The 14259-nt window shown below is 41.2% G+C and overlaps 1 protein-coding gene across 3 annotated transcripts in view; it reads left to right on the top strand.

Annotated features, from left to right (window-relative positions):
* The first annotated feature begins 200 nt into the window (after positions 1 to 200).
* The window catches only part of FAT3 (FAT atypical cadherin 3), a 499470-nt gene continuing 485411 nt past the window's right edge, over positions 201 to 14259 (top strand). For 2 of the 3 annotated variants that reach the window (XM_028119619.2, XM_028119620.2), the window contains exon 1: positions 210 to 3501. In XM_028119619.2, the coding sequence (XP_027975420.1) occupies positions 210 to 3501 (3292 nt within the window). Of the gene's footprint in view, positions 3502 to 14259 lie in introns of all 3 variants that reach the window. The other variant, XM_088017597.1, reaches the window with a different exon arrangement.

Genomic DNA, 14259 nt, shown 5'->3' on the forward strand with positions numbered 1-14259 from the left:
TTTTGAACTCCTTGCCATCTAGTATGGTGAGGTCTCTAATTTTTTTTTTCTTGCATTGATGTTTTGGTAAGGAGGTTTTATAATGAGGTTTGTAAAAACCGCTGTTTCATCGCAGCGAGTTCCTACACCTTCTCCCACTTTCCTGTAGGTTAATTTATCTTTTCTCTCTCTTTCTCCCCCCTCCCCTTCCAGGATGGAGGTATGATACAATGGATATAACTATGGGATACTGTGTGGGTACACGGCCTCCCCCTTCTTGCCTCATCCTCCTGCTTCTCAAGCTTCTGGCCACGGTGTCCCAGGGGCTGCCGGGGACCGGGCCCCTCGGCTTCCACTTCACGCACCCTGTGTACAATGCTACCGTGTGTGAGAACTCAGCCGCAAGGACCTACGTCCACAGCCAGGGTAGAATGGGCATCACCTTAATAGATCTGTCCTGGGATGTCAAATACAGAATTGTATCTGGAGATGAGGAAGGCTTCTTCAAAGCGGAGGAAGTCATCATTGCAGACTTCTGTTTCCTCAGAATAAGAACTAAAGGTGGCAATTCGGCTATATTGAATCGGGAGATTCAGGACAATTATTTATTGGTAGTAAAAGGTTCTGTCAGAGGAGAGGATCTGGAAGCATGGACCAAAGTGAACATACAGGTTTTAGATATGAATGATCTGCGACCCTTGTTTTCACCCACAACGTACTCTGTTACAATAGCAGAAAGCACACCTTTAAGGACTAGTGTTGCCCAGGTGACCGCCACAGATGCCGATATTGGCTCCAATGGAGAATTCTACTACTACTTTAAAAACAAAGTTGATCTCTTTTCAGTTCACCCCACGAGTGGTGTCATCTCTTTAAGTGGGCGGTTAAATTATGATGAAAAGAATAGGTACGATCTGGAGATTTTGGCTGTGGACCGGGGGATGAAACTCTACGGAAACAATGGAGTAAGCAGTACCGCGAAGCTTTATGTTCACATTGAACGTGTAAATGAACACGCCCCAACTCTCCACGTGGTCACTCACATTCCTTTCTCGCTGGACAAAGAGCCGACATACGCGGTGGTGACAGTCGATGACCTAGATGAGGGGGCCAATGGAGAGATTGAGTCTGTTTCCATTGTGGCTGGGGATCCTCTAGATCAGTTCTTCCTGGCTAAGGAAGGCAGGTGGATGAACGAGTACAAGATTAAGGAGAGAAAGAAGGTCGACTGGGGGAACTTTCCTTATGGCTACAACCTCACTCTTCAAGCAAAAGACAAGGGGTCACCTCAGAAATTTTCAGCAGCAAAGATCGTCCACATTGCCAACCCCCAAAAAGACACCAACCCAGTTAGATTTGAAAAAGAAATGTATGATGTGAGCATTAGTGAATTCTCCCCTCCTGGTGTCGTGGTTGCTATAGTAAAATTAAGTCCTGAACCGCTTGATGTGGAATACAAATTATCTCCTGGTGAGGATGCACAGTACTTCAAAATTAATCCTCGGTCAGGTCTGATTGTCACAGCACAGCCACTGAATACTATTAAGAAGGAGGTGTATAAGCTGGGAGTGACAAACAAGGAAGGAGATTTGAAAGCACAAGTCGTCATTGGCATAGAAGATGCAAATGACCACACCCCAGAATTTCAGCAGCCGCTGTATGATGCTTTTGTGAATGAAAGTGTCCCAGTGGGCACAAGTGTTCTGATGGTTTCGGCTTCTGATAAGGATAAAGGAGAAAATGGGTACATCACCTATAGCATTGCCAGTCTGAATTTGTTACCATTTGCCATTAACCAGTTTACAGGTGTTATTAGCACAACTGAAGAATTGGATTTTGAATCCTCCCCAGAAACTTACAGATTCATAGTAAGAGCCTCTGACTGGGGTTCGCCATACCGCCATGAAAGTGAAGTAAATGTGACTATTCGAATAGGAAATGTCAATGACAACAGCCCTCTCTTTGAGAAAGTGGGTTGCCAGGGAGTTATTTCCTATGACTTTCCAGTTGGGGGTCACATCACAGCTGTCTCAGCAATTGATATTGATGAACTCGAACTTGTAAAGTACAAAATCATCTCTGGAAATGAACTTGGTTTCTTTTATTTAAACCCAGACTCCGGTATTTTACAGCTTAAAAAGTCATTGATGAATTCTGGCATCAAAAATGGTAATTTTGCCCTCAGGATTACAGCAACCGATGGAGAGAATTTTGCGGACCCCATGTCTGTTAACATTTCAGTCCTACACGGGAAGGTGTCTTCAAAGAGCTTCAGTTGCAGAGAAACTCGTGTGGCTCAAAAGCTGGCAGAGAAACTACTCATTAAGGCAAAAGCAAATGGGAAACTGAACCTGGAAGATGGATTTCTTGACTTTTATTCAGTTAATAGGCAAGGACCACATTTTGACAAGTCATTTCCTTCTGATGTGGCTGTGAAGGAGAATCTGCCCATTGGGGCCAACATCCTGAAGATTAAAGCCTATGATGCCGACTCTGGCTTCAATGGAAAGGTGCTGTTTACGATATCTGATGGGAATACGGACAGTTGTTTTAATATCGATATGGAGACAGGGCAACTTAAAGTCCTTCTGCCAATGGACCGAGAGCACACAGACCTCTATCTCCTTAATATCACCATCTATGACTTAGGTAATCCACAAAAATCTTCATGGAGGTTGCTGACCATCAATGTGGAGGATGCTAATGACAACAGCCCAGTTTTTCTCCAAGACAGTTACTCAGTTAACATTCTCGAAAGTTCAAGTATTGGCACTGAGATAATTCAAGTGGAAGCCAGAGACAAAGACTTGGGTTCTAATGGTGAAGTGACTTACTCAGTGTTGACAGATACACAGCAGTTTGCTATCAACAGCTCAACTGGAATCGTCTATGTAGCCGACCAATTGGACCGGGAATCTAAAGCGAACTACTCTTTGAAAATAGAAGCCAGAGACAAGGCAGAGAGTGGCCATCAGCTGTTTTCAGTTGTCACTCTTAAGGTTTTCTTGGATGATGTCAATGACTGTTCCCCGGCTTTCATTCCCAGTAGCTACAGTGTGAAGATTCTTGAAGATCTCCCCATTGGCACTGTCATTGCTTGGCTGGAGACCCACGATCCGGATCTTGGGCTAGGGGGTCAAGTGCGCTATTCTTTGGTCAATGACTATAATGGGAGATTTGAAATAGATAAAGCAAGTGGTGCCATTCGCTTGAGCAAAGAGCTGGACTATGAAAAGCAGCAGTTCTATAACCTCACGGTTCGGGCCAAAGACAAAGGGCGACCGGTGTCTCTGTCATCTGTTTCCTTTGTTGAAGTGGAGGTGGTGGATGTCAACGAAAACCTCCATACTCCCTACTTCCCAGACTTTGCTGTTGTTGGGTCTGTAAAAGAAAACTCACGCATCGGAACAAGTGTACTGCAAGTGGCTGCCCAAGATGACGACTCTGGGAGGGATGGAGAGATCCAGTACTCCATCAGGGACGGCAGTGGTCTCGGAAGGTTCAACATAGATGACGAGAGCGGTAAGTTCACTAGTTTGTGCCAGAAGTGTTGTGTCCCATCTCCCGAATTTTAACATTGGAGGAGAAGAGGAATCTTCTCCCACTGAAATAGAATGACAAATGAGTTTGCATTTGGTGCAGAGATGACTCAGGTGAAAGCATTATGTCAGAACGCATATGCATTGGTTTGTAAGAAGATGTGTTATACGGTGGTTCTCACCATGGTTTTCAATGGGAGTCTTGTTTCCTGGTTTTTGTTTTTCTTGTTCAGCACTATTACCGGGTTATCTTTTGATAAGCGTAAGTAATTTTCACCTCTGTTGATTATACTTCTGACCTTCACAAAGTTAAGGGCCCTGATAAAGTAAATTACATTTGAATTGGCTTTAAATTAGAAGTGTGAAATGGATTTTCAAATGGGTCTTACACACCAATCTTTCCCTTTCCAGTAAAGCTTTGCTGAAGTGGTTTTGCAGCAGTTGCTTGGCCTTTCATGTTTCACAGGCACATCTGGCCTTTGAACGACAGGGATTTGCACTGGAGATATGCAGTTAATATATGGCAGTGTGCTTCTACAAATGTTGTCATGAGAGGCTGGGGGGGCATGTTGTGGATTGTACTCATAAAAAAATGGATTTTAAGATTTTATTTGTAAGAACTGATTGTTTTATAGAAACATTTTAAAATATGGGGCAAAATTGCTCCAGTATTTTCATTGTCCCTCACCTATTTATTTACTTTTCATCATAGATACAGACACACACACACACATTTTTCTATTCTTGTTATTGTTATTTATCTTTAAACGGAAATGTGCCTATGTGTGTGTTGTGTTCCTTGATTAACACTGTGCATTTTCTTTGGATTGTAGTCATCTCAACACAGGGGCTGTGTCTTCTTTACTCTAAGTAGATAGTAATATTAGCTGTTCACAGTTTTCAAGGTACATTTATATGTATTAACTCATTTTCTGCAACACTCACAGGGTGCTTTGTTCCCAGGGATAATAATGATGATTAAAACAGGTAGTGGGGGGGGGGGTATTATTACAGTGGTGGAGGAAGGACTTGAGAAATTGTATTAACTACTGGATGGAAGTTACAAAACTGTATGTACCATCACAAACTTACACTGTAATTTTTATATACACATGCCTTAATTATGGCTAGTGTAAATTGTAAAATTGGTCTCCATAGCCATAATGAAGGAAAAGATAAATGTCAAGGATCTGATTTGGCCACACACTCTATTTTATTATGTATCATTTTTCATTTGACTGGAGTATATATTCATCTCTGAAATACAGAATGAGAAGGAAAGTATGTTTACTGAGTGTCTACTCTGTGCTAATACTTTGCCACTGCTAATGACCTCATGGAGTACTTAAGGTGGGCACCACACTTATAGTAGGGTCTTGTTTAATGATCCCAACTGCCCCAGGAGGTAGAACTAATAATCATCAAGTCATAAACTGATACGCAGAGAAGATGGATAACTTGAAGCCTCGTTTCAAACTCAACTCAAAGTAACTGCAGAATAGTATGCTATCTCCCACCTAAAGAGACATATGGGCTTCCTCATGTTTCCAGATACACTTGAATTTGGTGTTGATCTAAAATCTGTTAGGCAATAAGTGTTAAACAGTTTTCAAAGCCCTTACAGTCCATTGACTGATGGCACTGGCCATTAGTCACCCTTCCTTTTTCCTCCTCATCTCATTTTTCGTGGCTCTCCAGTGAGAGAAGCTTCTCCTCGGGACTCGGGTGGATGTGGGTAAGGTAGGCCAAACAGGAAGGTGTCAGGTGGACTCATTAGCCACTGCTACATAGAGGACTGCATCAGCCACATTGAGTTGGTTTTATTTGGAAGTTTCATGTTGGTGTAGCTTGGTGCAGGGAAGAGCAGGAGCAACTAGGTGAGAGTGCCTGGATTTTCCTTATTTGTACCATAGAATTTGGTCTCATCTTGGGTGTGATTTCAGAAAATGTGTGTATAGTTTCATCTGATGATATAGCTTCCCTTATAATTCTTGATGCCAAGAGTTTGATATCTTTTGCCTCTGTTAAAAAAAAAAAAAACAATTCACTGCTTTGACTTTGTTGTTAGATTCTGGACTGTATAAAATAAATTTTGCCATGGATGATAATAACACCACTTACATTTTGACATTGCTTTGTGGCTTAAAATGCCCATTCTGATAAACATTAACTCTTTTAGGTGAAAGCATAGCCAAGTGCGTTATGTGAGGTCACACACCCACTGGAGGACATAGATGTGTCTAGAACCCACCTGTCTCCTCTGTCTTAACCTGGTGCCCCTTTCTTTGCACTCACTACACATTGTGATTTACTTCCCCAGAGGATTTTTACTTTTTAAAACTATAGTAGCAATTTTTTTACCCTCTTTACATATCGTTTTTACCTTCTCTTAGAAAGCAAAACTGTTTTTCTCTAGGTACATTGTAGGACTGGAGGTTGACATTTTTTATGAAGTTCAGAATTTCCATGTAATAATATCCGGAACCATCTGACTTCCTCCCCTCTCGTCTTCTGTATATTTTAATCTGCAAGCCCAGGAAACTGATGAGGAATGATCGCCAGGACTTGTGCCAGCCGGATGCTGGGGTTGAGGAGAATGTTGGCAAATGTATGTCCCCCAGGAGAAGCCATCACCATGGTGCTGTTGGGCTTGCATTACTGTGGCAGCGTCCATCAGCTCTTTGCCTCCAAGTGCTGAAAATCATGGCTTGATCTGCTGGCAGAATGAATGGCTATTTAGCCCTGCAGCCGTTACTGAGTCTCAAGTCCAGACTCTGCTGTCTTCGTGTGGTCCTTTGGCATAAGATGGACTCAGCTTGTTTGTTTGTTTGTTTTTCTTTTTGTCTTTCAAGAACCTTTAAGTCAGCGGTCAAAGATTATTTAATGGCTTCCATTGTCTAGTGGTTCTCAAACCTAGGAGTGCTCATGAATCGCTGGAGAGTTTGTTAACAAATGCAGATTCCTGGGCCCTTTCCCCAAAGATTCCGAGTCAGTAGGTGTGGGGTAAGAGCCCCAGGGGGATCTTCATTTAAGCCCTCCAAGCTTTCCTTCTATATGGGGGCTTGGAAACACCAGCCTGAATCTTACTTGGGTTCCTTAGAGAATGCCTACCAGATTATATCTTTTCTGTAAAGTCCTTTTCCTTATTCTTTTGAAAGGCAGGAAATGGAGCTCATATTTTATAAATTTCTTTTCTAGTCAGATTTTACTCTCCAAATAAATCTTCTATTATTCATTGGTGGTGATAGTTTTCTGAATGCCTTCCCGATGGATCAAAAATCTCTTTCTGTGCTTCAGTAATTGCCGTGCTCCTGTTTTGTGAAACTGCTTATACTGGGAGTAGTTGATCCATTTAGTAGTTTTTATGTTCTTGATTTTTGGTGGGGAGGGTGCTCAGCGAACAAAACCTTACCTTTGAAAAATTTTTTTTACCATGCACAGGCATTTAATAAATGTTTAATAATGTTCACAGTAAATGGATTAACTGGGAGGCCCCCAGCTACAGTGGATTTGATCACAATTTAAATTACTAGTCTGGAAGATGCAATTTAATCATTCTTCCTTCACAAAGAATGCATTCTTATTCTGACACAACAGGAATTCATATTCTTGACTACCCAGAAGTTTTAGAAGGTTTAGAAAGAGTGGGTTGTATTTTTTTAAACTGTGATTTTCTGTTAGATTCTTTTGTAGGCTGCCAACTTGAGCAATGATTTCATTGTTTTATTTACCTGAAGTTAAAGAAATATTTTAAATATTTTAATTGGGATAAACGGCTTCTCGTTCAGCAAATGCATCGTGGATAATTGGGAAGATATCTTGGTTATCCATTACTGCTAATTATATTATTTCTTTCATTTACCAAGTGTCTGTCTTGTGCTGGGCACTGTGCTAGGTGCTTGGGGGGTGCTCTTTCTGATTGTCACAGGAATTCCAGCAAGGTAGGTTATGGAAACAGTTTTTCTCCTTGCTCCCAAGTCTGGGGGAACAGTCGACAACTGTGGTTTGAATTTTAACCTGCCCCACAGGCCTAGCCATTCCAGGACCCAGGCTGAAGGAGTATCCACTGTCTGGGACATGATACTGTTCTCACTGTAGAGGTCAGAAGCTCAGGAGGGCTGATGGAAGTGTGTGGTACCTCTTAAAGCCCCTCCTCAGACCTGGCCCACATTCCATTAGCTGAAGCGGGCCATGGGGCCAAGCTCAACATTGAGGTGGGGCAGAGAATATTTCTCTTATGGAGGAATGGTGAGGAGTAAATAATTCCTGCATACTAATACAGCCTGGCAGAGCATACATTCATTTTTACCTTTCTTTAAATTGAAGCTGCAGCGGGCATTTCTCCAGCATATGCGAGCCTAGACTGCTCTCTTTGCGCTCCCTGTGTGCAGGGCTGGGGTCCGGCACTAGTGATCAGAGAGCTACAGGTGGAAGACTTAGCCTTCCACGGTGGGAAGTTTCCTGGGCCATCCGAGAGGTCAGAGGCAGCTGCAGGTGGTGATGCTGGCAGCAATGGTGGCCGTGGTTACCATTCACCAAGCGCTGTGTGCCAGTTTCTGTGTGAAATGTTTTCTACCCATGTCTCATTCTGGCGTCGCACGAGGTGGGCACAGTTGTGTCCTTTTTTTTCACACATTTGGTGTCTTAAGAGAGAGAGCTCACATGCACAACACATGTGCATTTATATTTACCTTTCTATAAATTGAAGCTGCAGGCAGCATTTCTCCAACACATGTAAGCATAGGATGCTCTCTTTATCCCAAATGTTTTGGTACGACTGGCAGAGGCTTAGGAGACCTACAGTACATTTGGGTTCACACAGACACCCAAAAGAGGCATCTCACACTTACTAAACACTGTAAAGCTAATTATTATTTTCAGTGAACATGCTGTTCCAACAATAAATGAATGTAACTTTATAATTGTGTTCAGTATCTGTGCTAGCTCTCTCCCATTTACCTCTCCAGATCCATTTTCCACCCTTCTTTCTGCTTTGTGTCCAGATGCCTGAGTTCCTTGGCCTGTGGGCTCCTTTATTCCCTGACATCTGTCAGTTCTGCCACTGGGAATGTAGAGAAGAAGAGAATTAGGTCAGGGTATTTATCCATTTGATTCTTTCCATACTGGTTACTGTGGTCTGGCTGTATCCTCTTAGGGATAGAAACAGTTCCCCACTGTTACCAACCCTGGAGTACTGCATCGTTTTCTCTAAACCCTGTCCACACCTTTGTAAATAGTCTGTTTATTACATACTTCTCAATGACCCAGTTGGGAGTGTGCCGTCTCTTCTCTGTCAGGATCCTGAATGATAAAATATTTTTTACGGGAATATTTCTAAAACAGATTTTAAGTTTAAAAATATTTGTAAGGCTGATGTTTTCCAGCAAATCCTATTAACTCCAATTTCTGCGGTGCTGCCCTGTGTGTTGGCACATTCCACCAGAGTCTGGGAGAAAGAGTAAAGAGATCATAATTATCCACTGCTTTCATTTTGCAAGGAAAGAAAGTGAAACCAAGGGACTTTGTGTCTCCATCTAGTGTATACTTTCCATGTATGGTTTACAATGAGAAGACAATTTTTGCCTTGCTGAAGACCCTCTCCCACCAGACATGGGAAGAAGAGGGATTTGGCTGGATGGTGTGGTACCAGGATCTTTCAAGCTCTCAGATGTTGTGATGCTCTACCTTGATCTTCTACAGGGTGAAGGACACATTTCAGCTGGTGGCCAAGGAAAGAGTAAAGTCCTACAACTGACTAGTTTTTATTTAGTTAGTTCAACTGAAGAGTTGTTTACTAGTGCTAGTGCTGAGTCCAGTACTCTTTTATTTGTAGTCTCTAATCATCGGAGAGTCAGGAGGGGAGAACGACAACTAGGCACAGGAAAATCTGTGTTTTGAGAAAAATGAAGAGCTTTCTGTCATTGCAGAAACTGTTAGTGCTAACCCAGGTATTTAAAGGGGTGGATGATTCCCACAGTAGCATATCTCTTGCATAGTGTAATAATACACAAGCTTCCTTTTTCTTATATTCAGAGATGCCAGAAATCCTATTTTATCTTATGGATGGCTGTTAATCATTCCAGCTTCTTTTCCCCAAACTTGCCTCTTAACTCCTCTTTGACAGGCTGAGGAGTAAGACAGATGTTTTTTGGCAGCTTTGGTGCAATTCCTGACAATTCCAGACTAAAAGTCATTCTCCATCCTCATTCTTTTTCAAGGCAATAGTTTTACCTCCACCTATCTGTCAAAAGAGACTCATTGAATTTTGGCCCACGCTTGCCCTTAAAGTTTGCACTTGGGACCAGAAGAATGAAGTTATGATCAAGTGACAGCAGAAACTTTTCTTGGCTCTGGATTTTTAACCTTAGCTCTAGACTTTGGATCATAATTATTTAAGGGAAAAATAATGTTTCCCAGAGGGGCCCTGAACACTGCACAACATTCAGATGAACTTAGTAGTTATCATGTAAGCCAGTTGGGAGAGACAATTAGAAGCTTCTGGAAAATAATGAACAGCATGCTTTTATGACTCTTTTCAGCAGGTGCCTTCTTCTTGATCTTTTCTTAACTGTTGGCTGAAGGTACTTTAGGTTTTAGTAGAGGATTGTTGGCTAAAATCTATAATTATGTCTGCACTGTATATCAAGTTTGAGCTGTTATTATCCCTGTGCAACTAGTAAATGTTAAAAATAATGACTACCATGAAGAGGAAGTACAAATAGTGTAGCAAGGGCACCTGGGTGGCTCAGTTGGTTGAGCGACTGCCTTTGGCTCAGGTCATGATCCTGAAGTCCCAAGATAGAGTCCCACATCGGGCTCCCTGCTCAGCGGGGGTTCTGCTTCTCCCTCTGACCTCTTCCCTCTCATGCTCTCTGTCTCTCATTCTCTCTCTCAAATAAATAAATAAAATCTTAAAAAAATAGTGTGGCAAGCCAACAACCTGAAAACTTGTGTGGTTCTTTTCTCTGAAATCCGTCTTCCTTTTATATCAATAAGGGAAGTTTCAGTGGCTTACCTGGCCCTTCGTGTCAGGGCCCCCAGTGCTGAGTGATACTGAATTGGTTTTATTTCTTCGGTTAAGAGAGAGTAAAACCTCAGAGGTCCAGTAAGCAGAGGTTACAAAGACTATCAAATGATTACTTCATCTATTAGCGGTTCTGATTTCGGATAGCTTACATCTTATTTCAATCTTCTAAAAAATGTTTTTTGCAGGTGTTTTGTGTGCACCTTGAAGGGTACTTTCATTTATCGTTACATTTGGAAGAATTATAGGGTTTGATAAATATTTATGTGATGCCACTGCATTCACAATGTTTCATTGAAAAGAAAATGAAATGAAAATGAAAATGGGCTGTAGTTTGTGTTTTTAGCTTGCTGGTTTTTATGAAAGCATGTCTTATCAACAGAATCTACAAAGAGTTGTGTTTAGGATTCAATTCAATTTATATTAAATTCGGGGCACCGGTATACGAATTATTGAATATAATAGGAGTCTCCAATTTTCTCTTTGGATGTTGGAGGCTTTAGTGGCTCCTCTAGGGCCACTCTTTCTGATTAAATCCGCATTTTCATTTGCATAACATAGTTAATATTCTAGTTGCTTTTAAAAAGCAGTGTGCTGGTGAGAATAATACGAGCTAAAATAACATATTGAATATCAAATGTCTTGAGTCAAAAAGTGAATAAAAATTGAAGGAATTAAGCTGAAAAATTGAGGTGTCACACACACACACACACACATAAACACCCTAAAAGATATTATGGTGAAAACATAATGTGGTTTACCCCCAAGATCTTATAAAATAGAGCTTAAATAATTTTCATAGCTTTTTCTCCACTTGCTTCCTAAAAGTCTGCATTTTCTCCCTCTGTTTCCCTTCTTCCTTTTTTCTTGCCACCTCTTTCTTCCCTCATTCCCACATTTGCAGTTCACTGATTCCCTGTAGGCAGGGTACTTTGCACTGAAAAGGATGCACAGATGATTAAGTCAAGGGCTAGCAGTGAAGACAGAAAAGCATGTAATTACAAACTGTGTGATGCATAAGTGACAAAGTGAGTGCCTTGTGCTCACCATTCATCATGTTTATTGTGGCCCCAGCATCACCCTTTGGCATCATGGGATGATTTTTACAAATTCCAACTGGAGACAAGACAGTATGAGAGATAAACGGAGCATTAAAGTGAGTTGATGATGATATATAAGCCGGGCTTAATTGTCAAGGAATGTCTAACCCCAGAAACAGATCCAGGTTTTGTGAGGCTTGAAGTACATACCTTGTATCATCTTGGGTCCCTGCTTTGAGAAAAAGCATAAAAGTTTATGACTACAAAATTACTGTATTTGTTTGAACTGAGGAAGGAATTCACAGCAACTCTTAAGTTTAAAAATCAGGAAACACCACAAATATCACAAAACTCAGAAAAATAATATATTTTGTTGATTAAATTCCTAACCTACTTCTCTAATACTTTCTTTCTCCTACATTTTTTCGTTACATTTTTGGTTTGATTGCCTGTTCATGGGACAACAATTTTGCAATTGTTTCTGTAGAAAGTACAGAAAGATTATTTCATTTTCCTCCAGTGCTGGTTGATTGAAATTTGTTTTTTATTGTTGAGAGTTTAGACATGTTACTCCATGGTTGTGGCTTGTTATTGGTAATGCTATGTAAATTTTCTACGTTGGTGTCAAATTTGAAAAAAATCTCTATTGAGTTTCTTTCTCGTATGAGCTGTAACAGACATCTTTGCTGCTAATACTGTTACTTGTCTGTGCTCTGTAAACAAAAAGAGTCCAGTAATGTCCATTTCAGGGAATCTAATCAACAAAAGAAAAAAATCATGTGTGTTTATAATTTGTACATTGCATTTCAGGAGACAACTTTCATTTTTGACTCTGGAGGCAAGAACCAAGTCTTCCAGTTACAAATGTACATATGTAATGATGGGGGAATTTTCCACAGACTAGCTTCTGGCTCCATACATTTGAGCTTGGTTCCCCGTGTCCCCCCCTCCCCCAATTCCCGCCGGCTATAATGGTCATCATCATTCTGACCACTACAGGATACATTCATATAATGATATAAGTTCTAGTCTTTCATGTCCATGCTACAATGCTGGGTCTCTCAGTGCAGTAGGTAGTAGGAGTGCTTTTGGAAACCATTCCTGCACTGGGACAGCTAACAACAATTTGCCTATGACTGGCGTTGATGGAGAACCACATAAATATATGCCAGTGAATGCAAGCTAAATGTATCCTTAACTCAATTCTGCCTTATGCCTGCAGCCATTCTACCTGATGATGCAAAATGTAATAGAGGGGAAGTTGGAGGGGAAAGAGAAAGAAGTTTTAAATTATTGTGGTTGAAATATATTACTTTTGCAAAAAAATGTATAAAAATGTACAACCACGTAAACATTGCTAGGTTGCTCCCTGGGGCTTGGAAGCTTGGAGTCTGATAGCTTCATGTTAGATTGGCATCTGCCTAGCACTGCTAGTAAATGAACATTTTTTCAGAGAGAAGTAATCTTCAAGGTCAATGGAGGGAGTGGCTGAGCTGGACCAGGCTTCAAAGACTGGTCCTTGAATTGAAGAGTGGTGCCAGAGACACCTGCCCCAGGTTTAAGGTCCTTATCGCTCTCGGGTATTATTGAACCAGCAGACGGACAGTGCAAAGGATTCAAGACTTAAGCTGCATGTGAATGGATCCGGCTCCTTGGTGCATCCGAGTATCTCAAGGAAGTGTTCTGGAAGTTCAGCACTTGGAGACTAAGAAATCTGCAAGGTCAAGAAGTTTGGGCTCACTGCCTTTTTGGAGTAGCTAGCTGGTGAGAGAATTGCACTGTTCCTTGGGCCCACTCTCTTTTATAACACCCATTTGGGAATTCAACAGTATGATACACCACTATCCAGAAACAGATAAAAAGGGCCTCTAAGGGCTGTCCTAGTAACTGTTGGAGTTCTTTCATTTAGACTCATTATCTGTACACTAAAAGCATGACTTGGGGATTTCCCCTAAATCTTGAGGGGTTTTGCTGAACCATCATGTCCACATTATTATTAAAATTTATTATAGATAATCTAATTTATGACTGTTCTAATGAATATATCTGTAGTGCATCTCCCAGTAATTACCCTGTCCCTGGGCTGCTGGAGTTGGTAGGATGTTTCTGATTTCATGGGCTGGAACCTGATAAAGTCCTGTAATTATTAAAAATACACATTTACTTGAGGTCAGCTTTGATAGGGAATTGTATCCGTGGGATATCATATATCAGACTCGAGCCAGTATGAGGCCCTGAGATCCTGAATGAGGTCGTGGGGATGGAGCTTCAAGTTCAAGTCTTCTCCTGAAAGGTCACACCTGCCCTCATGCAGATCACACATCTTTCCTCAGACTTGGGTAGAGTTAATCTGTGTCTTTCTCATCCCTTGAGGACATTTCTAAAGGAATCTTTACCACACGGCTAAACTGAATGAGCTTGGAAAGGAAAACAGTGATTCAGTTTGGGATAACAATTTCATTAAACATTGTTCTAGTTGTGAAAAGTGCAGGTGTAGTCCTATTTGTCTGTAGTTTTAGCCTAGAGGGCAAATAATCAAGATTGGAGTGCGTGAGAATTGCGTTTATGGGTCACTAAATTGTTGTTTCTGAAGTAGGATAGTATAGACAGTCCAAGGGGTGTTCATGCTAAGTCAGAATTCTATATTCCATGGTCACATGGCATGACTGCAAAATGT

Source organism: Eumetopias jubatus, unplaced genomic scaffold (assembly GCF_037043125.1).
Source record: "Eumetopias jubatus isolate StellerSeaLion01/CBP00866 unplaced genomic scaffold, mEumJub1_p1.0 scaffold_13, whole genome shotgun sequence".
Lineage (NCBI taxonomy): Eukaryota > Metazoa > Chordata > Mammalia > Carnivora > Otariidae > Eumetopias > Eumetopias jubatus.